The sequence below is a fragment of the Penicillium mononematosum genome (genome assembly GCF_028829835.1).
Source record: "Penicillium mononematosum strain IBT 11891 chromosome Unknown utg000005l:1.0-9366267.0:1.0-9372171.0, whole genome shotgun sequence".
Lineage (NCBI taxonomy): Eukaryota > Fungi > Ascomycota > Eurotiomycetes > Eurotiales > Aspergillaceae > Penicillium > Penicillium mononematosum.
Window position 1 is genome coordinate 6,491,045 of NW_026643275.1, and position 27,724 is coordinate 6,518,768.

The window sequence follows — 27,724 nt, forward strand, 5'->3', positions numbered from 1 at the left end:
TGCAATCAAATAGAGCCCTGGCTCGCTCCCACCCACCCATGTTGATGTAGTCTGGGATCCTGGTGCTTGCAACATGAGGGAGTAATGGAAGGTTAAGTTGTAGTCACGGACGTTGTAGGTATCGTAGTCCAGTTGGACGCTTTTGTCTGTGCAAGGTGAGTTGGAAGGTGCTACCAGTTGGCCAAAGTGGAAGCCGTAGGCAACTATCATCGAAATCATGCGTCAATGTCTTGTCTGGCCCAGTATCAAGAAGCCAGTCATTGGTACTATCAACTGGGCGATTCAGCTCGTCATCCCTCCGTGTGATTTGGGAGATCTTGTCGACGAGACTGTCAATGTAATTGCAGTCGTCGAGTAAGGTTGTGTTAAAGGAACCGAACAAATGACGGATGTTGTCTGTTGCGGTTGTTCTTGAGGTGTCCGTCGCGTGGGGCACTGATCTGGAGGTTTGTGTGTGCAAGACGATTCAGCCTCCGAGTCCGTCGATCGCGCATCTTGTGGGGGTTCTGAGTTGTGTACTGATGGGGACCGCGACGGTTCAGCTTGTTGCCGCGACAACCATGTTGTTTTGACCTTCTCTCTCTGGGCCTTTTGTATAGCTTTGCAACAAGCCCACAGATTGCCAGATGGCTCCCAGGAAGGAGGGACGTCGTCGCACAGATAAGCGCATTCCTTTGCAGGATGCGGCCCGAAACCGCAGAAAGCCCACATGCCACTGCCGTCCTTTTGCGTGCTATTACGCTTCTCACTGGCGTAGCCATGGATGCCCTTCCCATCAGAAGGCTGCATCATGCCTAGTCTTCTTATCGAGTAGCCAGAGGTAATGGCGTAGATGGATCCGGCGGGGACGTAGTAGCCTGAGTAGACCACCATAGGAGATCCCCAACTCGCCATCGTCGAGAAAGTAGCGGGTTTCTTCTTCAAAAGGGCTTCTCCATTCTTGAGACTTGCGAGGTCGCACAAACCTGATAGTCGTCGAGATCAACGGAGTCCTGAGAGCAGGTGATCTGAAAGCGGGTCGCAAAGCCGTTCTCGTATCCGAAGGCGAGCCAGGCTTTCATGACGTCTGAACGCAGGTGAGACAGAAGAGAAACTGTGCCACAGACTGAGAGAACTGAGTACGGGCCCTTCCACGGTCGCGAGGAGTCCTGCCGGCAGGGGCAGACGGAGGCTGGGTACTGTCCATGGTGATTGTTGCTGTTTCGATTGTGTACATCGGGAGGTCCTGATCTTCCTTTCATCTCCACTGTAAAGCGCGACAAAACAATGTCAGGCGTGCAGGTAGTCGGGACTGCAATAGTGTTAGGCTGACGAGGACTCGGCCCAAATAGCTCCACGTCCCTCAAAACTAGCTTTCTTGCACTGGACAATTAAAAATTTGTCCACAATGGTCGAAGAACCATGGTAATGAAAGTATGGAGGTCCGAAAACCCTTTCTCGCCGGAACTACACGGTAGTCCTGGAAGATGATTCGTCGTTGGCCTTGGGAAGAAGAGGAACACACATTCGGCCACTCCTAAATGTGATTATTAGACAAAGGTGAAATATAAATATAGAGAATATATAACTCGTTGCATTCGATGAGGTACACCGTTTCGAACGTGTCGAACACGTCCCGAACATTCGAACGCCAGGTGCCTGTCTCAATGTAAACAAGGATAGGAGACGCCAGCTCCAGTGGCCCTGGCAATGATTATCTGTCCATCAGTACATTATCCATCAGTGCGCACTGCAGGGCGTGCTGCATGCTACTTATCTAGCGTGACCGTGTCCCTGGTGAAAACGACGAAAGGCAGGCCGTTATCGTAGGGTCTTGCAGGGTGAATGCTGCGAGTGACCTGGCCATGCCGCGAATGTAGTGTATCTGACAGAGGAGGAGCCTCTGTCGCACATGTTCCCGCCAGCTACGGGATTCCAGTGCAGGGAAGTGAACGACCGTGTGCCCTTTCTCTTCGCAATGTTTGCACCACAGCTATGGTTATTGTTGAGCATTGCCAGATATGGGACTCTGGCGTATCCAAATCGTGCAGCTTCACTAGCTAGCTGTCTTGAAGTCACCGATTCGTAGCTGATACCCTTGAGCTTGAAGGCATGCAGTGACTGTTCGACAATGGCGTTCATTCAAACGGCCTTGTACGCCGGTCTCGTCTCCCAGTGCTAACTGTTCCTAGGAGGTCGGTCTACCTGCTCTGCCTGCACCTAAGACACTTATGATGACATCGAGGATCTGGGTGCTCCAAGTGAGGGTTGGAGAGGTAAAGGCGGCAATAACGATGGCCATCACGTCAGTGGGCGAGAAGTGAGGTCAATGTCGTAGTTCCGTACCTCGTATGTGTCATGGTCGAGGTGAACTGTGTTAGCCGTAGCAAGGAGATCGGGCGGCGCAATCAGTTGTCCGAAGTGGAATCCACGCACTGGCAGAGAGTCATGGCGTGTTTTCTTATCGAGGAGCCAGAAGTACTGCCGTAAGGCTGACCTCGCAAGGACGTAGTCCGCGTACACCACCATGAAGGGCAAATCGAAGGCCCATAGGATGACTGGGTCGCGCATCGGTCAGCCATCCAAATTAAAATCCGCTGGCCATCGTACGTCCTTTGACGGACGGGGATGTTGTTCGATATGACAAGTAGGAAAACGAGCGCATCCGAGAGACGTACCTCGGCCGGGGGCGGGATGAATGCACCATATCTATCATAGTCGATGCCTGTGTTGACAAAATCCACCCGGCGTATTTCCCTTGCGGTGGTATGATTGGGCCCTACCCGGACGGCTGCGTAACAGCTGGCACACTCACATCTGGCATAGTTGACGGATTCAATCACCCTTCAGGGTACATGACGGACAAGATACCCTTCAGGAGGGTTATATCGTCTAAATACGCGTGCGCTGCCTCGGCCTCTCGGCAACTTGACTTCCATGACGGTGTGACTCACTTGTTGCCAATATCCAAGAACCAGGGGATGGGAGATGTTGTAGCAGCACTTCTTGGGATGCTGTGCACATCCCGACTGGGTCATGTTCGGCCATTGCGTCGTGCTTGGTCTGCAGGCACTCGTTGATTTCTGCGTAAGTCTTGTTGATGGGTCGGTGCTAGGTAAAGACACGAAGGTGATGTAAAGTAATGCCCCTCCCCGCGGCATGTGTGTGCCTGATTCCCTTCGCAAGTATAATTATAAGGGAGTGTGCGAAGCATGAGTATAGAACGTCCTTGTCACCAAAAAGCATAGTCAAGTGAGAGAAATTTTTGATGAGGGCGTCGATATACTCGGGCTTTTCTTGCCCAAGCCCGTAGACCTCATCCAGGATGTCTCTTGTGAAGAATTCCCGTTCGTGGGAATCTGCCACCATGAAATGCGCAGCCACTGCAGGTCCAAAGCACCAGTCCTTAGTGCCGTCCGTTTTGATAGGAATGGCTCCACATTGTTGGGCACTCCAACCGAGAATGTGGCCGGAGCGAGAGACTGCGACCCACGGTATGCCGTATGCCCATGCTATGACCGACTTGCAGAAATTCCCTCCACTGTCACCTCTGTCTCCATCTCCATCACATCCATCTCGACCATCCAGGCTGTGCACCGAGAGGCACAGGGTTTTCAGGCTCTGTGCTGGGATACAGGACCTGCTCTGGAAGACATCGTCTTACGCAAAGAACGATAGGGGGCTTTCACGAAACAGATGCCACGCGATGTCCTTGAGCTCTTCGCCCATCATACTGACTTCTAGGCGGACCAGGAGATCACTACTGAGCTCGTCGATATCGACCCTGATTCTCCAGCCTGCTGACCCAGAAGTTGTACCGTGGTCTTCGACCTCAGCGGCCACGTCACATTCTGTGGGGAACGGATCGGGCCGCGAATCAAAGAACTTTTTCAGGATCGGGGAAAGGACCGCGTTCCGTTGGCCTATCGACTCCGTCAGCCTACCTTAGTTCCGAACAAGCCTTAAAATCCTGCATACAAAGATGAAAGTGAAGACATGGCAAAGCGCTTAGACTGGGGTAATTGTTAGGATTGATTGCCGAAGACTAGGAAGAATCTCACATTTCGTATCTCCTCAGGTACGTCAAAAGGAGGACGTACGTGGCATGCTCGACTGCGATATCTGCGCTGGGCTCCATAGAGAACCGCATGGCCACCTGCTCGTGGAACTCGCGGTAGCCCTCGGCGAGTTGTGCCAGCCTCTTGCGTGTTGAATTTTGTTCGTTATAGCATTGAATTGTATTGTGTGATCGTGGATCATCCATGGATCATGAGTTGGCTTAGGCATAGAAACATTCATCGTCTCCTTCTTTGTGAGGTTTCAGAGGACGGTGAAATGTTCTATTACATAGTATGTAGAGTAATACCGGAGACATAGTGACTAGGGAGTGTCTGAAGATGTTCGAGTGATGAACGAGTTCATGTTCATATATTCTTGATGGAGTGTGGGTAGATGGGTTCTTGCAAGGCAGGAGGTAGGAGGCAGGAGCCAGGAGGCGGGAGGGTTGGGGTGTAGAGCGGAAATGGTTATAAAACAACATGGCAGGATTAGAGCATGCCAAGGCGGTGCAAACAAAGTGATTGTCTAACGAGGGGACATGGTGAGACGACCCAGGGTCTATAGGAGAAAGAGATACAGCGACATCTGATAACGGTCCCTCCATGGGAAGATAATACAAATAATCGTCTTGATTCGTTGGAGCTAGATTCCATCTAGGTTCTCAAACCTGACCAGCTTCGACTCCTACGTCGCATCGACGATCGCCACCTGCGATAGCAGGTTGACTTGAAACTGCGAAATTAATTGACTCCGCGCCAAATTTCCCACTCTCTGGAGACACCTTGGATGGTTTTGGACCCTAACGGGCGGATCGACTCGTCTAGCCTCATATTGTATATCTCATTTTGCACTGCACCAGCCAGGCTGCGTGAAGCTGTTCGTGGGCCCCAGTTAAGAGCTTGACGATCATATATCGAGTGCTGCGATTAAACATCTGCCGAGTATTGCGCAAAGAAAACTTGCCCGCAATAGCTGGTGGGACATTTGTGAAACGTATATATTTCACCACGTCGGTTGTTTCTTTGTTTTCTCTGATAATCTTCCAAATGGCACTCTCCGTCGACCCGATAGCTTCGACTGTGTCGTTGGGCAGCGCCTCGAAGCACTCGCATTCTGAGTGCTCGACTTCTGGGGAGTCCGAGTCATCAGACATTTCTGATGTTTGAGGCCAACGTAAGGTTTCCCGAAAGGGAATCCACGAGGATAGACATTCCAGGTGTCCGAAACTATATGGTCTTAGTAAGTTTCGGATAGCCTTGGAAGGTTTGGAGTAATGAGTCATCCTTACCTTGTCAGTCGGATGGAACTTGAGAATGATCGGCACACTGTGCTAGTTGGCAAGAGATAGTGGCGGTAGCAATGGTTCTCGTCCTCGTTGACGATGAAGAGAGCTAGAACAGGTGATTGGATGAAGAGAATGAGAAGAGTGAAAGAAGAGACGAGAGGGAAGGGGTAAGAGAAGAAGAAAGAAGAGAGAGGGGGGGGTTGAAGATAGTCGTTGTATGAACGGTCAAACTGAATGAAAGTCACGAGGAGGAAACTACCTAGGTAGGTAAGTAGTACCTACGTAGGTAATACGGGTTAGCTACCCGCCCGGGCGAGCTCTCTAATATTATCTTACATAATTTAAATACTCTTGGAGCAACCTTGGAACTTACTGTCCATCGAAGCACACGGTCACTGTCTTCCTCGCGTTGGATTTCAGCGAGTTGATGAATAAGAGTGGCAATGACATCTCTCAGGTCCCTCATTAGCTGGGCACCTGAATCCACCACATTCCGCGTTTCCAACTCCGTGGCTTTTTGCTCGTGGATAGATGTGTCCATGGAACTCGAAAGACGATTGGTTGAGAGAGTTAAGTGATGGGAGAAAAGAAGAGAGAAGAGGGAAGGGAGAGGTGGTATTTATAAAGAAAGGCAAGGATGGAATTGTTTGATCTCTAAGGTGTGACCATGAGGGTGTTGCGTTCACCGTGAGGGAGCTAATTGCATGAACAGCTACTTTAAGAGCTCAAAGACTTTTATAATATTCCATGTTTGAATGAGGATGCCTGCCCGAAACAAAACCTGAGTTGAGTCATGTCTGATTTGCTCGCTTAGATAGGGAAGCCCAAGATAATCGCTTCTCTCATCAAATACCTTTGTCTTGATTTACTTTTGCTCAGCTCCCCCATCGGGGCCTACCTATATACAGACAGTGCGTTACGATCAAGGCCACAAAGGAAGATCCTTGGCATCGATGAGGCTAAGATGAAGCTTCGATACAATGAGCCATCGAGTATTCCGATACAGGAAGCCTACGAAGCAGCTGGATGGCATATGCAGAACACCCCCAGGGAGGAAGTGTGCTTCGATAGACAGTAAGTTGCTCCTACCTAGAGTATTTAAATTATGTAAGATAATCTTAGAGAACTCGGGTAGCTAACCCTTATTACCTACTAGTTTCCTTCTCATGACTTTCATTCAGTTTGACCGTTCATACAACGACTATCTTCAAGGTAGAGCGGGTGTAGGAAATAACCCATTCATAGTCATGAAGCCATTTGGCCCTTTCATGATCGACCTCATCCCTGAGATGGCGGTGTAGACCATCTACCACAACCTACACCAATATGGCATGGCACGTCATTCACTCTGGCTTTGTGATTCCTTGAGTAGGTAGTGAGGACACAGTGAGGATTTGTAGACGATACAAAGTTTCACCTCACGCAAGGGTGAGTTGGTCACCTAAAATATGAACCTCGCTAAGAGGTTCTTCAACATCTTAGGGGTATGTGGGTTAGTTGGGGAGGGAAAGCGATGGATGACTTGAAGTGTTAATATTCTTGGTTGGACTGCAGATTAGACCATTTACTAGGCAAACTGAGCTCTGACTTGTTTGCCTGTTTGCTTGTTTGTGGCCTTCTATAAAAGGCCTTTCCTTCCCTAGATTGAATAGTACAGATTCCTCTTCCTGATTCTTCCAGTGCTCGGTTGGATAGCCTCAACAATATATGCATATATAATTAATTACCTCAATCACATACCTCGCACCATCTTATTTGATTCTTTGGACGAGAAACTGGCACATATATATTTATGTGTGTGCACTATTTCTACTGGAAACAGCTCGCAGAAAGATTCTGGAACGGAAATGACGGCCGGTGCACTTCGTTTGATGGTGGATTAACTGGAAGAACCCCCAATGGATACCGTCTCCCTCCCACTGAGCCCCAGCAACTCCCTTCATCCCGATCTTCTGCTGCCGGTACCTTGAACTTGTGGGGAGCAAGCAGCCCTACAGGTACACGTTAGAAAAGTACCTGAGAGATACAGAAATCCTAGATATCGATGCGATATTAGGAATCCAGTGGGATGCACCATCTTCCCCACTATCTCACAGAGAACTACTACAGATGCTCGTCTATGTTACTCCATGTGGTGACCAACGGATACGTGTACGACATACAAGACCATGAGCTGCCATCGCTCAAGTCGATGGTGGGTGACATCTACCCGCTCTGGTAAAAGCACCCTTGTCTGTCTCGCTATGTACTGCTGTCTAATAATTCCTGATTCCCCCAGATGGAGCCCACTTTTCTGGACCGGGCATAGAGCCTTTGAAGTCTACCAAGCAGGCTCTACACCTTGCCCGGCATCGAAACATCAGAGCGGTCACTGACTTTCTACCTCCTTGGTTACATTCAACCTGGATCCCTATACGGTCGTTTGATTCGCACCGAGACTCCCAAAGAAGCCAGAACTGTCGATGCAGGGAAGACCAGAGGCAGGAACAACGTCGTGGGGTATATTGATTTTACCGACACAAGGGATCGGGAGCGGCATGATTCGGGCATCACGAACTCCATAGGACCCTACCCCTCTAGTCCGTGCACATGGGTTGCCCCTGGTAGTCGTCGCCAGGGACACAGTCGCGCTGAGCGGCCGCCAGTACGCTCTACTCTGCACAGCATGGCTGGAGAAAAATGACACCGACATCAATAGCCACCAGTGTTTTCACGGTCGGACTTATTGTAGCGTCAAAGCCCTTTGTGGATACGCCATGCTCGATCGCCAGCCTACCTTGCCTTCAATTGCTTCCTAACTTGGCAATTGGGGCATCGTAGCGCAAGTCTTTCGCTAGCTACTCGCACTCTCACTACCGTCTTTTGCCCTTTCAGATTTACCTCGCTCTGTGAGGAAGCGACAGGAGGAGGCTCTCTCGGAACTGCTGCTCTGTCCGAAGACTTTCTTAGTCTGCTTGTCCCATACGTCAACCGCCTATGGCGCGCATTGCACTCGGCCAGCATAAGTGATTGTCGAAGAAGCATCCCAAATGGTCGGGTCACAAGCCCTCAACGGAATCTCGCGCAATCTAAATGAGTTGAAAAAGGGGAATCCTTACTGGGGATACCTCTCAACTGCCCCAGACTGTGCTGTCGAGAGGATCAAATGAGTGTTTCAACACAGAACCGGTCTCGCTGTTCGAAGGACTCATTCAGACCGGGCATCCCACACACAACTTCAGATACAATATCGGATGGCTCTAGACATTTGCAAGCATGTGAGCGAAAGCTTCTACAATTCGAAAGTGACGACTCATCGATCGTGCTTCGATAGACCCAAACCAAAGGCTTTCTCTGATAGAATGTCCGGCTGGTACGGCTGCAAGCCTGGAACTTCCTATTTTATATAAAGATTTCATTGAAAAATCGTCATTGTGGCGTCGCAACCTTGGAAATGCTCAACATCTGCCCTCAATCCGGAATAAGTCAGTTTCATTTGCAAGTTGGTCGTTAACATGACTCGAAGTGGAATCGCAGAGACGGACATTCTAATCCTTTCCTTTTTCGTGACTCCCAGCAATTATGCGCGTGTGAGCGCACTTAACCGGTCACGGTCACGACTTGGTCAAAAGCTGCGGGTGCGACACAAGAACAGAAGTTCCGTCAGAGTTCTTTGAATTGAGTGCCCCGGATAGAAGGGAGAGTGTGATCTACAACTAAGATAGACAGCTTTGGCCGGCAATGGATGTTAAATTTGGCGACCATATAATGAAATCACAATTATGTATGTTCAATAAAATGCCCATCTAGGGTGAACTTTTCCTTCGCTCTGTAAATGCATATCTGGCCGTGACAAAATCATAGACGATGTTTCATGACCATAATATTCGAGTCGAAAGCGGGACGGGGTTCAAATTTGTTTGGATCGAGGTGATAACAGTAAGAATCAATGTCACCACAACAACCTGAGTGTGGAGAATTGATTAGAATCCAGAGGTCCAGTATTGTCTTAGGGAGAACTTACAAGGAATAATAAGAACCCTACTGAGTTTAACTCCCATCCCCCGGCATGCACCTTCCCACGAACAATAGCATCTTGTTGTCTAAAGAATCGCACCGCACCTATCAAGGCGACAATAACAGCCACAATGTGACAGGCAACCGAAAGCGGGATACCGACTTCATAGAACGACAGGCGATGGCGATTAGCTTTCTCCGGCGGCCGTTGTAGACGGAAGAGTTGAGCAACGAGTACCCCTTGCATAGCGATAACCGTTGATGTGCGTATGTACGCAAGAAACGTTCTTTCCAGGGCTGTGATGATGTCAATTAAATTTCCAACAGCGTGTCCAGAGTACAACGTACCAAAGTGATCTCGATTGCTCTTCTGCGGCACCGTTATGATGACATTCCGGGTCCATAACCGACAGATCTTGCCCCAAAGGCCCTTGCGGGCTTCAAGTCTGCGCTGGGAATCGGCTCGGGACAGAATCCGATTTGTGGGCACACGGTGCTCGTCGCCAGATGAAGCCGATGCAGTAGAGTAATCTAGCTCGTCGTCTTCGCGGGTCTGGATTGTATGGAGCTCTAACGCTTCCCGGTCGTCATCGCGGGAGTCGCGAGCGGAAGTCGGGCGGGAATCAGTCAGGATTGCGTTGGGCGGTTCCTCGGGAACAGGGGGTTGACTGGGCTCAGTCATGATGAGAGATGGTCGAAAGATGCAGACGATAGCATTGCTTGGTGTCCTCAACCTGAGGAGTTTCTCTGGGGAAGGAGTGAAAGTCCCGAAGACAGGGATCCTTTCTTGTTAGGATCCCCACGGATCGGCCGCAGCCGAACATCAAACATTTGCCCCGCAGAGTCTGGGGTTGACTTGTGCTTTGGGGATGCCATTTGGTATCGTAAAAATCGATAGAACATAGAGAAAGAAGTTGACAATATATCTGACCTCTGAAACTTTATACAAACCGATTTGTACACTCCACGCCTCCGTCGAAAATGCCCCTGCATCCGTTGTGACATTGGCCAATCAGAGGCCATAGAATGGCGATTGCATCATTTTCATCCATGATGTTGGAATGTGCTGCCAATGACAATCCTTCGCTCTACAACAATGCACTACAATGTATTGCACGATTAACTATATTCTTTACTACAAGTAGCTAGCTTGAAGCTAATCATGCAAATGTATTAGACCCTGGTCTGAAGCTCGGATGCTGTTGCTTAAATCCAAAGTGTTTGTGTTTTTTTCCGATCCAATGTGTTCTGGAAGCACCGTTACGGAGCCTAACAGTGATAAGCTCAGGTATACTACAAAGCTGTCCACAGCGAATTGGACCAGTATGGTCCTTGTTGTCATTCATGTCTTGTTGTCACTGTGCTTTTTTTCAGGCTACCCTGTGGACATCATATTTTACAAAATTCGCACGTCCATTACTGCGGAGCCTCGAGATAAATGGCAATAGTAGATATTGATTCAATGGTGGAATATATACTCCGTACGCATCGGGTAATTCGTTCGAGTGTCCACGGGTGCTTGGTACAGAATAAGAGAACGACACGGATATTTTGATTTTCCGCTCCGGTATTATCAGTTGGATGAGACAGAGCCTCCAGAGGTCCACACCAGGACAACCGCCGTGCAGACTATAAGACAGCTTTGTTGACCAAGTAACTACTCAAGCTTCGGCCAGAACTACGAATAGTCCAACTTCACTGAGGCAACTATGACGCTGCCCCTCGTACTAAAATTAGGACCCGTGACCCGAAACGGTAATGTTATCCAGTGTCAACGCGAAAGCGCCACATAAAGCTGGTTGGCCGATTATGATTGACCTGACCAGCTTCACTATCTAAACCAACGTGGGTCAGCCAAGGATATACCCCGCCATCCTGATTTGCTGCGAAAATGGCAGCCGTGTTCGTTACTGGCGTTCTCGGCTTTACATCGCCGGAACCCGTGCGGGGCGTAATATCTCTATCTATAGCTTCAAGACACAGCTTGAAATTGCCACACAGCTCTGCGGGGTGCGGGGAGCTATGTACGATAATGTCACACATTGTACGACTCATCCAAGTATGTGAATATACAAATAGAACAGCTGTCCGCCACTTTCCAATGGCCGTATCATATCCATCATATAATAATGTCCCTTTCACAACGCGTTGTCATCATCGGAGCCGGTATCGTAGGCACCAACCTCGCCGACGAGCTGGTCTCTCGAGGATGGAGCGATATCACTGTCGTTGAGCAGGGCCCGTTGCACATGCCGGGCGGATCGACATCACACGCCCCCGGACTCGTATTTCAGACAAGCCCCTCTAAGACAATGACACACCTCGCGCGATACACAGTCGAGAAGCTTCTATCGATAGAGAAGGATGGACACAAGTGCTTCAATCAAGTGGGCGGTCTCGAAGTAGCAACCACCCCCGCACGGCTGGAGGATCTGAAGCGGAAACATGGATACGCCTCGTCATGGGGCATTGAGGCACGGCTGGTCAGCGCAGAGGAGTGCTGCAAGATGTATCCTCATCTGAACAACGAGATGGTGTTGGGCGGTCTGCATATCCCCAGTGATGGTCTCGCGCTAGCAGCTCGAGCAACACAGCTACTCATCGAACGGACAAGCAAGGCCGGGGTGCGTTATCTGGGCCATACTCCCGTTACAGGAATTGAGCGGGACGGCCGTCGTGTCACCGGAGTCAGTATTCCAAGTGGCACTATCCCGGCAGACATTGTTGTCTCTTGTGCTGGATTCTGGGGTGTTGAATTGGGAGCCATGGTCGGCGTGGAAATTCCTTTGCTCCCGCTGGCACACCAATATGCAAAGACCACAGCAGTACCCGCTCTCGCTGCTCGAGGTATCAACAACATGATCAATGGAATGAATGCCACACTGCCAATCCTCCGACACCAGGATAAGCGTCTCTACTACCGTGAACATGGCGGACAGTACGGCATTGGATATTACGGACACCGTCCAATGCCCGTCGTCGCGGCATCCCTTGGACTCACACCTAAAGAGGTTGACGAAAAGAACATGCCCTCTCGCCTCGAATTCACAACCGAAGACTTCGACCCAGCTTGGAAGGAGTCTCAAAAGTTCCTCCCCGCCCTCCAGAACACCGAAATCGCAGATGGCTTCAACGGCGTCTTTTCCTTCACACCCGACGGCGGTCCAATCCTCGGCCAACCATCTCATCTCGACGGCTTCTACGTAGCCGAAGCTGTATGGGTTACACACTCCGCAGGCGTCGCCCGAGCGCTAGCCCAAATACTCACAACCGGCCGATCGGAAATCGACGTGTCCGAATGTGAGCTATCCCGTTTCGAAGAAGTACAACTCAATCGCGACTACGTCAGCGAGACCGGACAGCAGAACTTCGTCGAAATATACGACATTATCCACCCGCTCCAGCAGCGCGCATCACCTCGCAATTTGCGCGTTAGTCCATTCTACGCCCGGCAGCAGGAGCTGGGGGCTGTCTTCTTTGAGACTGGAGGCTGGGAGCGGCCGTGGTGGTACGAGGCAAACAAAGATCTTGTCAAGTCGCTCCCTCCATCGTGGCAGCCTGTTGAACGGGATGCCTGGTCGGCGCAGCTTCATTCGCCTATTTCGGCTGCGGAGGCGTGGAAGACGCGGAATGCTGTTGCTATGTTTGATATGACTGCTTTCCATCGATTTGATGTGCGCGGTCCTGGAGCAGTGGGTCTGCTCCAGCGGCTGACGACGAGTGACATAACCACCAAGCCAGGCACCGTTACTTATACCCTCCTCCTGAATGACCACGGTGGCATTCGCGGTGACATTTTTGTCCTACGACTTGACGATGATGTGTTCCAGATCGGAGCAAACACTGCAACCGACTTGGCGTATCTTACCAGAGAAGCCCGAGTGCAGGAGCAGAACACACCCGGACAATGGACCCAAGTCCGCGATATAACAGGCAGCACATGCTGCATCGGACTATGGGGTCCTCAAGCCCGGGATGTGATTGCTGGAATCAGCACGGTCGACGTTTCAAACAAGGGCCTTCCGTACTTCAGTCTCAAGAAAACCGTTATTCGGGGTATCCCAGTTACACTGATCCGAAAATCCTACGTCGGCGAACTAGGCTGGGAAATCCAAACCAGCGCCGAGTACGGACAACGTCTATGGGACACAATCTGGCAAGCTGGAAAGCTGCACGGACTCATTGCCGGAGGCCGCAGTGCGTTCAACTCAATGCGTCTCGAGAAGGGATACCGGACCTACGGTGTGGATATGACGACGGAGCACAATCCGTTCGAGGCAGGTGTTTCCTACGCTGTGGACGCAAATAAGAAAGATGACTTCGTTGGTAAAGCCGCCCTTCAACGCCTTTCTAAGCAAGTACCTTCGCGGCGCCTGCGGGCTTTGACCGTTGATGATGGTCGCTCAGTGGTTCTTGGCAAGGAGCCTGTGTTCTACAATGGCAAAGCGGCTGGCTATGTAACCACCGCTGCATTTGGGTACACGATTGGTAAACCAATTGCCTACGCCTGGCTTCCTGGGTATGTGCGCGAAGGTGAGACAGTGGAGATTGAGTATTTCGGAAAGCGTATTAGAGCGACTGTCGAGGCAGAGTCGCTTTATGATCCCGAGATGAATCGTCTCAGACAGGATAGCTTGCCTTCGGCGACTGGACCAGGGGCTGCGTTCAGGTCACGACTTTGATGATGATACGTGTTCCACATATACAGGCGTAAATGTCATACAATATTATCTGTGCATTCAATGTTGTGCTTTTTGTAGAACAGCCAGGGTTTTTGTTGTTTATAGAACCAGCGTTCTGTATAGCATGTATGTGAGATAAAGATAGTATCATGAAAAGAGTACTATGAATATGAAGGGAATTCCAATATACTGTGAAAAGTAATGAATTGAAATATCTGTCTTCTTCATACATAGAAAAAAGCATCTATTTATGCTTCTTTTTCGTATACCCCCCATTATGATAGAACATAAAGACTCGGTGATGATGATTACCAGGTCCACTTGGTAGGGTCTTTCTCCCAACCGGACTTTCTGGGTGGCCTAGCTAAACGCCAGAGGACAAAGGTCATGTCGGAAAACTTTTCGCCGGGATCGAAGCGGTCGGGGTCTCGGAAACCTGCAATGTGCCTAAAGATAGGTATTTAGCATATTCCGCTTTGTAATGGGGTATATCGTATGTCACATACATATCCCCGGTTGACTCGTCGTAGATAATCTTCTGCAAAAGAGGGAGCCCCGGCTGCCATCCATGATGCTTCAACTCTCTTAGGTTTGTCAGTTTCACTCTTAACACGCTAAAGGGGATTCTGTAAATATACTCCCACATATGGCGGAACTTCTTGCGGACGGCCTCGCGTAACCGCGCCGATTCAGGCCTCCAGAACTGATCCGTATCAAGTGGCTTCCCGTTAACCATTTCCCACACAATATATGTTATATAGCCGTCTGGAACCACGCCATCATTACCTTGCTTTCCTTCTTTGTAGGCGAGGAGAGCTGGGACCACAGTACAGTGTTGTTCACTAAGATCCTTCAAAGCTTGTGGCTCTAAATGCTCACGCGGTGGCGCTGCCTGTTGTTGTCGAAGCCGGGGGAGCTGGGACTCTGTTCCGGGGTTGGGAATCTGAAAGTAAATTCTCATAAATGCCTTCTTGCTATTGTCTGTCGCACTGTAGCAGAGGTACTTGGACACGGCGAAGGAAGGTCCACCACCCATCTCAAGTTCACGGTTGGTCATTCTTTGGAAATCCTCGGTGAGCTTCTCCTCGAGAACCCACTTCTGAGGCGAGGGAGTGGTGAAGGTCACTTGTGTACCTAAGCAAAGATCTGAATATCCCATGATAGACATGTTGGTGTAGAGACTTGGTGACAAGAGTGCAAAAAGAAAGAGGAAAAACTGATCAGAGATTAAAGTTCATGAGTAGAGTGAAGGAAAAGAAAATGGGAAGGTGAAGGCGTAACAATGACTTTGTTGAGTTCTCAGCCTCGTGGATCAGGCACTGAAAATTTCATTCATCCCAACCTTGCAAGTTTGTGTCAACATCATATTGTTGTTTGATCATCCCATTGATACCTGATTGTGCAGGCTTGTTTGCTTGCAGACTGAGTGCTGTATTTGTCAGATTCAGATACCAATACCCTGCTCTTCATATATTGAATGGATAATGATTCCTCTTCCTCTCTGTACCCGATCTCTACCGAGGTATAGCAGAGGCTATAACAATTACACCTCTTCCGGGGCTTGCACGACCATATCCTTACAACCTTATGTACCCGGTAGGGCTGGTAGGTTATTATCCCTCATTAACCTCAACAGCTGTTACATAGTTTAAGTTGCCAATAGTTCCTGTTCAGCTTAGCTCGATCCTAGCTTCCCCCGGAATATATTTTTGACACATCTTGACAGACCCAGAGAGATAACTACCTATATAGTAAGGATAGCAATAGTATGATCAAACAGCATACGGCTAAGGAATCTAGCCTTCTTCTGGCAGGAGTCTGAGTGCAGATCCTACATACCTGCATTGTAATCCCCGAATTAGGGTTAGCGTTACATCATGGAAAAGGCCAGTGTTAATAGGAATTAACTGGGATTTTCCAACGGTTTCCAATTAATAGCAAAGAAACCATCAAGGAGGTCATAGAGATTACAGGTAGGCGGACCTCAGGTCGCCAACCAGCCAACACCAACCCCCATGGCGGTGCATACACGAATATATGTACAGATAGAATACAGGATAAATAAACAAACAAGTACCGTGGAAAGACACAAGTAACACTTGTTGAAAATCCCAGTTAATTCTCATTAATACTGGCCTTTTTCATGATGCAACGCTAACCCTAACTCGGCATCAATGATGCAGATCCCATACACGAAGGATCTGCACTCAGGCTCCTGCCAGAAGAAGCCTGGCTCCCTTAGCTATATGCAGTTTGATCATGACATTGCTGTCCTCAGTATACAGGTCGTTCTCACTGCATCGGCGCTTCGATATTTCAATTAAGCCTGCTTTCAGTCAGTCTTTGCTTCTTCTTGTTGTTGTTGCTTCTCACCGAGTCCTGTTTTCTCACCGAGTCCTTTCTATTCTACCATAATGGGGGTATACGAAAAAGGAGCATAAATAGATGCTCCTTTCCATGTATGAAGAAAATAGACAAATCATTCATTTACTTTCTACAGTATACAAGATTGGAATTTTTCATATCCATAATACTTTTCATAGTATTATTTTTGTCTCATTACATGCATGCTATACAGATCGTGTTTCTGTATTCAACGACACTCCCTGAAAGGGGAGACTTTATCCCACTCAACCACCGTACGCCCAGTCAAGATAGTCATCATAATCCGTGAAACCGGGCATTCGGGGAGGAGAAGGTGGGCTCATGTCATACAAGTAAGGATAGTCACCGTCATATGGGTCCGAATCATAAACGAGGGGCATCGGCGTAGGGTTGCTGTAGCCTGCCCGCACGTTTTGCGGGCGAGGCTTGGGACGGGGATGGAAGGGAAATTGATGATAGAAGGTCAAGTTTTCACACGGACAGACATCGTATTTTGGCATGGTCAGAGGATATGGAACGAGTTCTGTTGATAACTCCACCCCGAAATCTTTGAATTGGGGTTTGAAAGCCTCGGCTTCGACGCGTACCTCCGAGCTGGTTGTACCTTCGCAGAGATTGTCGGGTATTTGGCATATCACGGTGCGCAGATTGGGCAGACTTGCGGCCTCAACTTCTTCGAAGATGTCATCTAATTGTAGACCAGTGCCTTCCTCGTATCGGATTGTAAGTCTCTGGAGACTACTTGGGAAGCTTATCTCTCCCTCACGACCCCTAATCACTGAATGAGGGGTGATTACGATTTCCTTGAGGACATCAAAGAAATCAAGCTCAACGCCGATATCTGCGCCTCCGTAAATGTCTAGATCCAAGTACTCCAAGGATTCAGCATGCCGAGAGCTCAATTCCTCGGAAAATGACAAGTAATCTTCTTCCTCGTACTGAGATAATAAAGACACAGGAACTCTAATGGTGAGCCGTTCCAAGGCACGTGGGAATCGAACGATGAGTTCGAGATTCTCAGCTGAGACTCGACAGTTGAGAAGCAGCAGCTCTTTTAAATGCGTGGCACGATTTTCAATGAACTCGTCTTCCAATCCAAATCCCCGAAATGTAACACCTGTGATGCAGAGTTTTCGCAAATGGGGCAAGGTGAAAATTGTCTCATTAAATTCGACATAAGGCTGATACTTGCCCGCATTATATTTAGGGTCAAGATCCGAATCAGTTCCAATATGACCTGTAATTTCATATTATTAGATTTGCGACAAGCCTTGAGATTCGGCAACTTACATGTTCGCAGTGCGGGAATTAAGTCTTTGAGATAGTCTTGGCTAAAATATGTGTACTGGGACAGACCCTCTGCCCAACATTGGATCGAAAAGTTGTCGTCCAAAGGATGAAATCCAAGGCCGAATGGATCCGACGCGTCACCCAGACGGAACCCTTTATCGTGCATCTCCATCATGAGAGACTCTAGATCTTCCAGACATGATTCTCTCATGTGTAAGTCCTCGTTCCGGTAGTAAATATCGGTAAGCACTGCCTGTACTTCCGCTTGTGGCGTGTGCCCGTCATCACTTGGGGGGGAGATTCTCTCTCATTACCAGTATTTGCAGGTTTTGCAATTTAGCGAGCGCTTCGTAGAAAGGTCTAGAGTAGCCAGCAAAGTCGGAAAATCCCACATCCTCGGAATGTCGGACTTCCTTCACAAGTGCAGCTAAGTCTGGGCGACTAGAGATGGTATTGGCGAAATGGCGAGCATTCTCCACCCGCCTCAGTCGTACAGGTTGGTATATAACATGATTAAGTTCTTGATGGAAAGATTTGCATGTCTGTGCGAGCCTGCTGATGTGTTGTGGGCTTTCTTCGTCGCGAAGATACTGAAAGATCATCAACCAAATCTCCAGGGGAAAAATTGACGATGTGACCATAGTTGCCAAATGTCTGTTCAGACAGCTCAATTAGAGGTGAACTCCGCTCAATTTTCGATAGCGGCTGAAGTAACTGCAGTGCAAGGGGCACGTCCAATGCGTCGGGCCAAGATTGAGCGGATGCGGCCATGTGGTGTGTGGGCAGGTACGCACGGGTGCAGGTGGGGGCATTATGTAATGGACTTAGGGGCCTCCGAGATTAGGAGCTGATCGCTTTCTTTTTCCGATTTATTGGACACACAATGTTCTTTTTCTACATGTATACCTGAGAAATGCTCCTGTTCTTATGATAGTATAATATGACAATGTCTGTTCGATCTCTTCTGTACTCTCAACTATCCGGAGTTCGCGTACGCTAGAACAGGAAATCATCCGATACACAATGCACGGGTGTGCCCATTCAGGGTTACAATTATTGACAGGGAAATCTAGAGCGAGCCCCGTGTCAAATAATAATTCCGGACCATGGCCGGATGCGAGGTGGGGGCTCATCCAAGCTGTGTGAGTGGCTGTTTTCTTAGACAAACGCTCTTAGCGCCTCCTCGGCACTTTCCTGGGTGGCCCATCAGATAAGATTGAGTGAGCGGTTTTATCTTAGACTTTTTCATCTCTTGGCAATCATATTTTCTCTGGCCTTTTTCCTCATGTTCTTCTTCCTCTTTACATCCTAGATCTGAGCAAGATCTCATTCTGCAAGATTACCATGTCGCTCGTTAATGAGGTCAACGTTGACCGCGTCAGCGGGGACTCGAAGAACCCCCGCAACGAGGCCGTCCCACTTGGTGAGCCCGCCAGTCTGATGGGTCAAGGGAGTCCAGGTGTTCGTCGTATCGAGATCATTACATCGTACTTCCGATTCTGGGATCGGGTCTTCCTCTTTCTTGCTGTTTTCTTGATCGCCTATGTGTACGGCTTGGATGGGACTGTCCGTTACACATATCAGGTACGTATCTCGCATTTCTGACGTCAAGACAATTTGACAATAATGGAGCGTACTAACACCTCATGTTTTGGACAGCCCTATGCTACTCAGTTTTACGGCCAACACAGTCTTCTTGCGACCATCAATGTCCTCCGAGCCGTAATTGCTGCTGCTGCACAGGTATGGATATCCAGAAGCCAATGATTTATCACAGCGGCTGACCTTCCCTTGACAGCCTACTGCAGCAAAGGTTGCAGATGTATTCGGCAGAGTGGAACTTATCCTTGTCTCAATCCTCTTCTATACTGTGGGCACTATCGTAGAATCATGCGCCTTGACTTTGTCGGGTTTCGCTGCAGGAGCTGTTATCTATCAGGTGAGATATGCACCTATGAACGAGCTCTTGATCTATGTCTAATATCCTCTAGATTGGATACACCAGCATCATGCTTCTGGTCGAAGTCCTAGTCGCCGATGTGACTTCTAGCCGATCTCGTCTTCTCTTCTCCTACGTTCCGGCCATGCCATTTATTGTGAGTCCTAAACATACTCCCACATACCAATTACAACGTATTAATTTGTTGAATGTTTATTAGATAAATACCTGGATTAGTGGCAACTTGACCTCTGCGGTTCTCAAGACTACCACATGGCAATGGGGAATCGGCATGTTTGCTATCATCTATCCTGTGTGCGCTATCCCTCTTATCGTAGTCCTTTTCATCGTCCACCGACGCGCGAAGAAGAGTGGGGCACTTGAATCTTATAAGAGCTCTCTCCAGCTGCTGGGCAAAAGGCAACTGGCCCTAGAACTATTCTGGCATCTGGACATCGTCGGCAATATTCTGCTGATTGCCATGCTGGCATGCATTCTTGTTCCATTTACCCTCGCTGGAGGCGTAACTGCACAGTGGAAGACAGCAAAGGTCATTGCGCCACTTGTCATTGGCGTTTTGCTGATCCCGGTCTGGATTTTCTGGGAGAGAACTTGCCAGCACCCGATGCTTCCATTCAAGGTAAGTGATATGATTAAACAAAGCTTCCTGACTCTTACTGACTCACTTCGGCTCTAGCTGCTGAAAGACCGTGCTGTTTGGGGTGCCCTTGGAATTCCTATTATGCTCAACACTGGTACGTCCTGCAGGATACTATCCATCCATGGTCGATATTTAACATTTCTATAGCGTGGTACCTGCAAGGAGATTTCCTATACACCGTGCTCTACGTAAGCTTCGGCGAATCAGTCCTCAGTGCGACTCGGATCACGCAGCTTTACAGTTTTGTCTCGGTTATTACCGGTGTTATTCTCGGCCTCATTGTCATGAAGGTTCGCCAATTGAAGCCCTTCATCGTGGCCGGAACCGTCCTGTTCATGGTTGCCTTTGGAATTCTCATCTACTTCCGAGGTGGCGTTGCGGACTCCAGTCATTCGGGTGTTATTGGCGCTCAAGTTCTGCTTGGTATTGGTGAGTTATTGCCAACGCTCCAGTGTTGGTTGAACATGTCTGACAAATCTCCCAGCTGGTGGAATGTTCCCCTACCCTGCTCAAGCCAGTATCCAGGTCGCATCTAAGCACGAACGTAAGTATTCAACAGAATTCGGCCAACCAAACAAACAAGTCAATAGCTAACAATCTGATAGACCTCGCTGTGATAACTGGTCTTTATCTCGCCGCCTATAACATCGGTAGCGCACTGGGAAACACAATCTCCGGCGCAATCTGGAACCAAGTGCTGCCTTCTGAACTAAACTATAGACTCGGCAATGAAACTCTCGCTGCTTATGTCTACGCCAAGCCTCTCGATTTTGCAGCGGTCAATCCGGTGGGTACGCCTGACCGCGACAACGTCATTCTCGCCTATCAGAAGACGCAGCGTCTGCTATGCATCACGGGTATCTGCCTGACAGTCCCTTTGATTGCCTTCGCGCTAGTTATTCGCAACCCGACACTTACGAAGGAGCAGAGTCTTGCTAAGGCGGAGGAGGAGAGCAGTGATTCTGATTTCTCCCCCGGTGAAAGGGTACGTTGAGTACAATCTGATTTCGCTTAATATATCTCGCGGAAGTGTATGCTTTGGTGTGTTAGTTTAATGTCTCTGCAAAATAACCTTGGAAGTCAGAGATACCAGGTGATTGGCGATGTGTTCCACCTCTCAATATCTAGCTGTGTTTATCTTCGACTAAGCCCTCGTGACACCGGAGCTGTCAGGACCAACCTTATGAATCCAAAATATTCTCCAATTCGTTGAATCTCGCTGATCCACTTCCCGTACCCCGCCTTCATTCCATACGTACATATGTCTGAGTCTGACAGTCATGCATAACGTATGCGCATAATAAAGGCAAAAAGATCACGGACTTAACCATGTGGACCGGTATTCACCGGATCATATCCTCCGAAGCGAAGGCCGAGATGCGAAACATGCATCGTACCACTGCAGCTTTCTAAGAGCTTCGTTTGCCGATCACTACTGCCGTCCAATTAAGAATCTCATCGCAGACGCCCCCTCGGCGTTGACAAACAGCGACAAAGGCCGATCGGATGCGGTATCAACCGCATCCGATCCCATTAGGAAATATCCCCCCATGGTGTTCCCCCCCCCCCTCGGAATTTAACCAAAATTCCACACAGACGTGAGAAATTCGACCCACTTACATGCGTAAATGCGTAAAGTACAGCCCCGTAAAGAGGGGCCAAAAAATTTTAGATGAAAGAGCGCTGATCCTGCGCCTGGACAGAAGAGGGAAGAGTCGGATCTATTTAACTCGGGATCACGCCATCCGGCTCCAGAATATAGCCATCTCTTCTCACGCTCATTGTATCGCAGCAAGTTAAGCTTAATTATCATTCAGCCACATCCACTCTATATACATATCTCAACCAAGAAACCAAAAAGCCCATCCACCATGGCTGCCACTACCACCCCTGGAAATAATGAACCCCACCGAATCCTCCTCGTCAGTGTACCGCGCACTGCCTCGAATCTTCTCCTGAAGATCCTCAACATCCCCAATCAACCAAATGTCCTCACCAGCCCAAAGGGCGGCTACTTCTTCTACGATGCCTTCATGGCAGCCGGCAGGGACGGTCGCCTCGACAAGCCGCTAGACCAATGGACCGCAGAGGTGAAGAGCGAAACCAAAGCCGTCGTGCAGAAGTGCTTCGACAGATTAGAGGAGTACTCTGCCCGAGCCCGCGCCGAGAACAAGATAATGTTCACCAAAGAACACGCTTTCTGGCTGGTTAACCCGTGCTTCTTTGCGAACAATGACGGCACCACACCTGAATATCACAGAGATTTCCAGGTATCTATGCCTGAACGCTACGGGTCCTCGGCGACCTTCTCGGCCAAGAACAAGACCATCATGCCGGACGAGTACCTGCGCACCTGGCGGATTGCCTTCATCATCCGTCACCCGGCACTGGCCTGGCCGTCCATGTACCGCGCTATGCAGAAGCTGTCCAAGGCTGGCTTCATTGATGACGACGGTATGAGGGGTGCATCGTTTACGAACATGAGCATGGAGTGGACGCGGATGCTGTTTGACTGGTGTCGTGAGCAGCCCGATGAGTCTGTCACGCCTTTGGTTATCGATGCTAATGATGTCATCCATAACCCCGGTGCTGTGGTGAAGTTCTGTGAGAAGGCTGGTCTTGACACTTCATTCATGCAGTTTGAGTGGAATGGTGCTGAGAAGAAGTCTGAGAACTGGGCGGCTGAGACTGCGAACGCGGAGACGCCTGAGGAGGTGGCGTTTCATAAGGCTGCTGCTTCTATCATGTTGTCGACTTTGGAGGAGTCGACTGGTGTTGTTAAGAATAAGGCTCCGGCGTCGGTTGATATTGATGCGGAGGTTGCTAAGTGGCGTGTCGAGTTTGGGGATGAGGTTACCGAGTTGATTGAGAAGGCTACGAGAGATTCTATGCCGGATTATGAGTATCTGAAGGCTAACAGGGTCACTGTCTAAGCTGGCATGTGATTTATTTGTGACTTTTGGGGGTTCAGATATACGTATGCTTTTTCTAGAGTACGATTAACGAATATATGGTTACACCGAAGCATTTTTGCGAGTGCTCTCTTTGTCTTCATGGGCTGTATTAGATATCCCATGGCAGTAGTGGCTGGAAGAATATCTTTACTATTTGTTGAGATTGGGGTGTGTGGTTGCCCTGGTGGATCAGGCCTCAGCCCAGGATAACTAATGGTTAACTAAGTACATACCTAGGTAGTTCTGGGGGCATATCTCTCCCGCACTACCCTTCCAAGGTAGGTTGGGACAGGCCACCGGCAGGTGCCTAATTTGCCAGGCTCCATATGGCTATATTAGCTAGCTCCTGCTTGTTTGTGCCAAGGTTTGTTTAATTCTTCTTCTCTTTCTCTATCTCTCTGCTCCTTGTAGACAGAGCAAATACAACTCTGTCCTTTCTCCCCATCTAGTCTTTCGTCTGGTAGTACACTACTTCTATCTTTCTGCAGGTATGTCCGTCCATCAGCTCAGCCAAGGCCACGGCTTATCGGCTACTCTTGTTGGGTATCTGAAATCATCCTTATCAGTCTCACAGTCAGCAAAAAGGCTCTCCATCAAGACTTTATCGATTTCCCAAGCTGCTCATCATATCACAGCAAGATCGGTGCCCACACGAGCGTGACTATGATGCTGCTGAACAGTGGAATGCAGCAAGTAGCAACCAAGCGACATGTCTGGCCGCAGTCAATTTATTTGGAATCCGCACGATGAAGCCAGCACTCAAATTGGAGGCTGGTTTTAATATCTAGCATGGTCAGCCCATCGTGTTTGGGCCAGATTGCGTGCTGCTGCATGTCGACCTAACCCCGCCTGTGGGGCTGAGCCAGCTGTTTTATTTTCGTTTCTTAAGCTCTCCAACCATTAACAATGCACCCTCTGGGTTTCTCTATTGATTGTCAAAATGAGCTTTGGGTTCGGTGTCGGGGACTTCCTCGCAGTTATCAAACTCTCCCTGGAGATTCGGAAAGCATTCGTCGGAGCACCTGCTCAATTCGAGAGCATTTCCAATGAGTAGGTTGATCCTAGATTAGACCTTCCCTCACTCAATATGTTGTACCTGATGTACTAAAAAAATTGTTAACAGGGTCAGAAGCCTGTCGCTCGTACTGCAAGATGTAGATACCGACATATCCGCGAAGGAGCTTAGCAGCGAGCAACAGACTGAGTTAAACGAATTGTTAGCCGGTTGCCACGAGGTCCTTGCCGAAGTTTCAAGGAGAATTGAGGACTACACAGAGCTGTCGAAAACAAATGATGGAAAACGAAACATAGCGAAGCGGGCGTGGAAACGCCTGAAGTGGGAACCAAGCGATGTCCAGGAACTCCGCCTTCGAATTAGCACTAATATCGCACTCCTGACTGCGTACAATGCACAACTAATGAAACGCGGCGTTGGGAAACTGGTGAAGCATCAAGACGAGGAAGCGCGCCAGAAAGTCCTTGATTGGCTCTCGTCATCAAACTATGCCACCCAGCAAAGTGACTACATTAGTCGACGCGAGGAAGGTACTGGGCAGTGGTTTCTAGACACATCCGAGTTCAAAAGCTGGATCTCCGGTTCAAAGCAGACGCTCTTCTGTCCTGGCATTCCAGGTGCCGGGAAAAACTATTCTAGCGTCTATCGTGGTTGATGAGCTCTACGATCAATTTGGAAGTGGGGGCGAGGTTGCTATTGCATACCTCTACTGCAGCTTTATGCGACACGGTGAACAAAGCGTTGCTGAATTGTTATCAATCTTTTGAAACAATTGGCTCAGTCACAGTCATCGTTGCCTAGTAGCATCCAAGAGATGTATACTAAGCATACGGCTAAAGGAACACGGCCTTCCATAGGCGAAATCTCCAAAACCATCCAAGCAGTCTCAAATTCGAGCGACTTTGCAAAAGTCTATATTGTAATTGACGCTTTGGATGAATGCCGGATGGATGATGGATCGCGAACAAGTCTCTTGGATGCAATGTTCGAACTTCAGGATGGTGGCAGCATAAACCTTCTCGCCACTTCCCGGTTTATTCCCGAAATAACTGAAAGATTCAAAGGCAAGCCCGCCCTTGAAATCCGTGCTAGCACGGCAGATGTCATGCGGTATCTTCGGGGAAATTTGGCAATGCTCCCATTTGTTTCGCGGGAATCCGGAATTGCAAACGGAGATTTCGACGGAGATAACCAGAGCGGTGGATGGGATGTGAGTATATACATACCTTTTACTAAAGAATATTTACGTACTATTGGCAGTTCTCTAACATAAGGATCTAGGTTTCTGCTCGCCCAGCTTTACCTTAACTCCTTGGTTGGAAAAAGATCACCTAAAGCAATCAGATCCGCATTAAAAGACATTTCATCAAGTACAAAGCAATACGATTCCGCCTATAGCGATGCGATGAAACGAATTCAGGGACAGGTGTCTGACCAAGCAGAATTGGCCATGCAAGTTCTCGCATGGATCACTTGTGCTAAGAGACCGCTTACCACGGTGGAGCTGCAAACTGCACTAGCGGTCGAAATAGACGAGTCAGTTTTTGACGAGGATAATGTCCCCGATCTAATTGACGTGGTCTCGGTCTGTGCTGGCTTGGTGACAATCGACGAGGAAAGCAATGTCATTCGACTGGTGCATTATACAACCCAGGAATTTTTCCAGCGCAATCAGTCAACTTGGTTCCCGAAGGCGAACTATTATATTGGCAGCATCTGCGTGGCATATTTGTCATTTGATACTTTCATAGCAGGACATTGCCGAGCACCGGAAGATTTCGAATCACGCCTGTATCGCTATCCTTTTGCACCTTACGCAGCTAATTTCTGGGGTAGTCACGTCCGGGAGTGCGAAGCGGACGGCGAACAGCCTATAAGCGAAGCTATCATTGCACTACTGCCAGACAGATCAAAAGTCGACTCCTGTATGCAGTTCGCGTGGTATGCTTCGGCCGAATTCTCATTTAATATGCCATTTTACGATTCACGACGGGGTATGATGGGTCTACATCTTGCGGCTTACTTTGAGTTGCTTGATGTGGCCCAGACGTTGATTTCACTTGGCAATTCGGTGGACTGCGTGGATGTTATTGGAAGGACACCTTTATTATGGGCAGCAGGATATGACCGCCGAGATGCTATAACGTTCCTACTGGCAAATGGCGCGGATCCGAACATCGAAGATGACGCTGGCACAACACCCCTTTTCTCAGCTGTGGAGAAGGGCCACGAACGAGCAGTGCAGTTACTACTCGAAGAAAATTGTGATTTGCAACAGAGCGCCTTCACTGGACTGTCACTACTTCATGCTTCAGCCATCGGTGGATCAGAGAAGATTGCCCGTCTTCTTTTGATGCGAGGGCTTAGCGCGTACCAGAAAGATAAGGGTGGTCGCACTCCATTATATTTCGCCGCTGAAAAGGGCCATTTAGATATGGTGCGGCTCTTTCTTGACTGGGACGTGGATGATGATCCCCAACATATTGAATTGAATGCCTTCCTATCGGAAGCAGCGAAGATTGGGGATGTTCCCATAGTTCAGCTTCTCCTGGACAGAGGTGCTGACCCCAATACTCGGGATCGCGGGGGCCAGACACCACTCATATGCGCAACAGAGTCAAACGCGAAGTCGGTAATGCAACTCTTGCTGAAGCGGGGTGTTGAATTGGAAATCAAAGACCACGAGGGTCGAACCGCACTCAGCCTGGCAGCAGGCAATAGGAGTACAGAAGTGATTAAGTGATTCAGCTTCTCCTCGAGAATGGCGCTGATATCAACACCGAGGACAATCTTGGTCGTGGTGTAGTTTTCCACGCAGCCTCGGAAAACACATATGCCTATCTGACTGATCTTTTTACTTCGACCAAGATCAGGAACGTCCATCAACCTGATCGATATGGCCGAACCCCATTACATGTTGCTACAGCCCTCGGTAATTTATTATCAGTTTCCGCGCTCCTTAAAAGTGATGGCGTGGATTGCGAGGCTCAGGATGAATTTGGTCGTACAGCACTGTCTGATGCTATAATGCGAAAGAAATTTGATACTGTGAAAGTCCTAGAGACATTCTCTGAGACAAGATCTCAAGTGACAGTTGAGTCAATGGTCGAACCTACCTCTCAGAGGAACACGACAATATGCTGTGATGTCTGTATGGCTTACGTTTTGGAGGGTGAGGCTTTCTACCACTGTGATACTTGTGATGGAGCGAATTTCGACATCTGCGAAGTGTGTTATTATGTTGGGGCACGATGCCTGGATCGATCCCATAAGATGGAGTTACGACATGGACAAATAGTCGAGTAAGGACCTGCCATTCAATGCTAGAGACAAAGAAGAGAAGCAACGGGAGACCAATGGTGCTAGATAATGGACCACCTAGTCTCCTGATATCAAGCAATGGACGTATCCCGCCACTCCACTAGGTACCAAGATACATGTAGCAAACTGTAAGGATCAGGTATGTTTTATACGGCAGC

The 27,724-nt window shown here is 48.9% G+C and overlaps 15 protein-coding genes across 15 annotated transcripts; 5 read left to right on the plus strand and 10 right to left on the minus strand.

Moving 5' to 3' along the window:
- Nucleotides 1-282: 282 nt before the first annotated feature.
- Nucleotides 283-894, minus strand: N7519_010647 (uncharacterized protein; the record flags this gene model as incomplete). The annotated part of the gene is made up of 1 exon (XM_057297420.1): nt 283-894. The coding sequence occupies one exon, from the start codon at nt 892-894 to the stop codon at nt 283-285; it is 612 nt and encodes a 203-aa protein (XP_057145302.1).
- A 26-nt stretch (nt 895-920) lies between these two features.
- On the minus strand, nt 921-1,186 carry N7519_010648 (uncharacterized protein; the record flags this gene model as incomplete). The annotated part of the gene is made up of 2 exons (XM_057297421.1): nt 921-1,066; nt 1,123-1,186. 2 exons carry the CDS (start codon nt 1,184-1,186, stop codon nt 921-923), a joined length of 210 nt encoding a protein of 69 aa, XP_057145303.1.
- Nucleotides 1,187-1,800: 614 nt separating this feature from the next.
- N7519_010649 (uncharacterized protein) lies at nt 1,801-2,121 on the minus strand (the record flags this gene model as incomplete). Its single annotated transcript, XM_057297422.1, has 1 exon — nt 1,801-2,121. One exon carries the CDS (start codon nt 2,119-2,121, stop codon nt 1,801-1,803), a length of 321 nt encoding a protein of 106 aa, XP_057145304.1.
- Nucleotides 2,122-2,280: 159 nt separating this feature from the next.
- On the minus strand, nt 2,281-2,508 carry N7519_010650 (uncharacterized protein; the record flags this gene model as incomplete). Its single annotated transcript, XM_057297423.1, has 1 exon — nt 2,281-2,508. The coding sequence occupies one exon, from the start codon at nt 2,506-2,508 to the stop codon at nt 2,281-2,283; it is 228 nt and encodes a 75-aa protein (XP_057145305.1).
- A 1,131-nt stretch (nt 2,509-3,639) lies between these two features.
- N7519_010651 (uncharacterized protein) lies at nt 3,640-4,243 on the minus strand (the record flags this gene model as incomplete). The annotated part of the gene is made up of 2 exons (XM_057297424.1): nt 3,640-3,919; nt 4,080-4,243. 2 exons carry the CDS (start codon nt 4,241-4,243, stop codon nt 3,640-3,642), a joined length of 444 nt encoding a protein of 147 aa, XP_057145306.1.
- Nucleotides 4,244-4,864: 621 nt separating this feature from the next.
- N7519_010652 (uncharacterized protein) lies at nt 4,865-5,191 on the minus strand (the record flags this gene model as incomplete). The annotated part of the gene is made up of 1 exon (XM_057297425.1): nt 4,865-5,191. The coding sequence occupies one exon, from the start codon at nt 5,189-5,191 to the stop codon at nt 4,865-4,867; it is 327 nt and encodes a 108-aa protein (XP_057145307.1).
- A 432-nt stretch (nt 5,192-5,623) lies between these two features.
- N7519_010653 (uncharacterized protein) lies at nt 5,624-5,864 on the minus strand (the record flags this gene model as incomplete). Its single annotated transcript, XM_057297426.1, has 2 exons — nt 5,624-5,644; nt 5,697-5,864. The coding sequence occupies 2 exons, from the start codon at nt 5,862-5,864 to the stop codon at nt 5,624-5,626; spliced, it is 189 nt and encodes a 62-aa protein (XP_057145308.1).
- A 423-nt stretch (nt 5,865-6,287) lies between these two features.
- On the plus strand, nt 6,288-6,624 carry N7519_010654 (uncharacterized protein; the record flags this gene model as incomplete). The annotated part of the gene is made up of 2 exons (XM_057297427.1): nt 6,288-6,397; nt 6,480-6,624. The coding sequence occupies 2 exons, from the start codon at nt 6,288-6,290 to the stop codon at nt 6,622-6,624; spliced, it is 255 nt and encodes an 84-aa protein (XP_057145309.1).
- Nucleotides 6,625-9,174: 2,550 nt separating this feature from the next.
- N7519_010655 (DUF202 domain-containing protein) lies at nt 9,175-10,001 on the minus strand (the record flags this gene model as incomplete). The annotated part of the gene is made up of 3 exons (XM_057297428.1): nt 9,175-9,267; nt 9,327-9,616; nt 9,668-10,001. 3 exons carry the CDS (start codon nt 9,999-10,001, stop codon nt 9,175-9,177), a joined length of 717 nt encoding a protein of 238 aa, XP_057145310.1.
- Nucleotides 10,002-11,448: 1,447 nt separating this feature from the next.
- N7519_010656 (GcvT family protein) lies at nt 11,449-14,001 on the plus strand (the record flags this gene model as incomplete). Its single annotated transcript, XM_057297429.1, has 1 exon — nt 11,449-14,001. One exon carries the CDS (start codon nt 11,449-11,451, stop codon nt 13,999-14,001), a length of 2,553 nt encoding a protein of 850 aa, XP_057145311.1.
- A 385-nt stretch (nt 14,002-14,386) lies between these two features.
- Nucleotides 14,387-15,169, minus strand: N7519_010657 (uncharacterized protein; the record flags this gene model as incomplete). Its single annotated transcript, XM_057297430.1, has 1 exon — nt 14,387-15,169. One exon carries the CDS (start codon nt 15,167-15,169, stop codon nt 14,387-14,389), a length of 783 nt encoding a protein of 260 aa, XP_057145312.1.
- A 1,510-nt stretch (nt 15,170-16,679) lies between these two features.
- On the minus strand, nt 16,680-18,317 carry N7519_010658 (F-box protein; the record flags this gene model as incomplete). The annotated part of the gene is given in 4 exon segments (XM_057297431.1): nt 16,680-17,623; nt 17,743-17,963; nt 18,069-18,085; nt 18,096-18,317. Coding segments are annotated over 4 exon segments (1,404 nt in total), but the record flags the coding sequence as incomplete, so codon positions are not given.
- A 703-nt stretch (nt 18,318-19,020) lies between these two features.
- On the plus strand, nt 19,021-21,270 carry sit1 (putative siderochrome-iron transporter Sit1; the record flags this gene model as incomplete). Its single annotated transcript, XM_057297432.1, has 9 exons — nt 19,021-19,260; nt 19,336-19,419; nt 19,475-19,615; nt 19,668-19,772; nt 19,836-20,255; nt 20,313-20,370; nt 20,424-20,705; nt 20,761-20,820; nt 20,882-21,270. 9 exons carry the CDS (start codon nt 19,021-19,023, stop codon nt 21,268-21,270), a joined length of 1,779 nt encoding a protein of 592 aa, XP_057145314.1.
- Nucleotides 21,271-22,147: 877 nt separating this feature from the next.
- On the plus strand, nt 22,148-23,209 carry N7519_010660 (uncharacterized protein; the record flags this gene model as incomplete). Its single annotated transcript, XM_057297433.1, has 1 exon — nt 22,148-23,209. The coding sequence occupies one exon, from the start codon at nt 22,148-22,150 to the stop codon at nt 23,207-23,209; it is 1,062 nt and encodes a 353-aa protein (XP_057145315.1).
- Nucleotides 23,210-24,170: 961 nt separating this feature from the next.
- N7519_010661 (uncharacterized protein) lies at nt 24,171-27,551 on the plus strand (the record flags this gene model as incomplete). Its single annotated transcript, XM_057297434.1, is given in 6 exon segments — nt 24,171-24,280; nt 24,354-24,862; nt 24,885-24,985; nt 25,027-25,455; nt 25,543-26,976; nt 26,994-27,551. The coding sequence occupies 6 exon segments, from the start codon at nt 24,171-24,173 to the stop codon at nt 27,549-27,551; spliced, it is 3,141 nt and encodes a 1,046-aa protein (XP_057145316.1).
- Nucleotides 27,552-27,724: the final 173 nt, after the last annotated feature.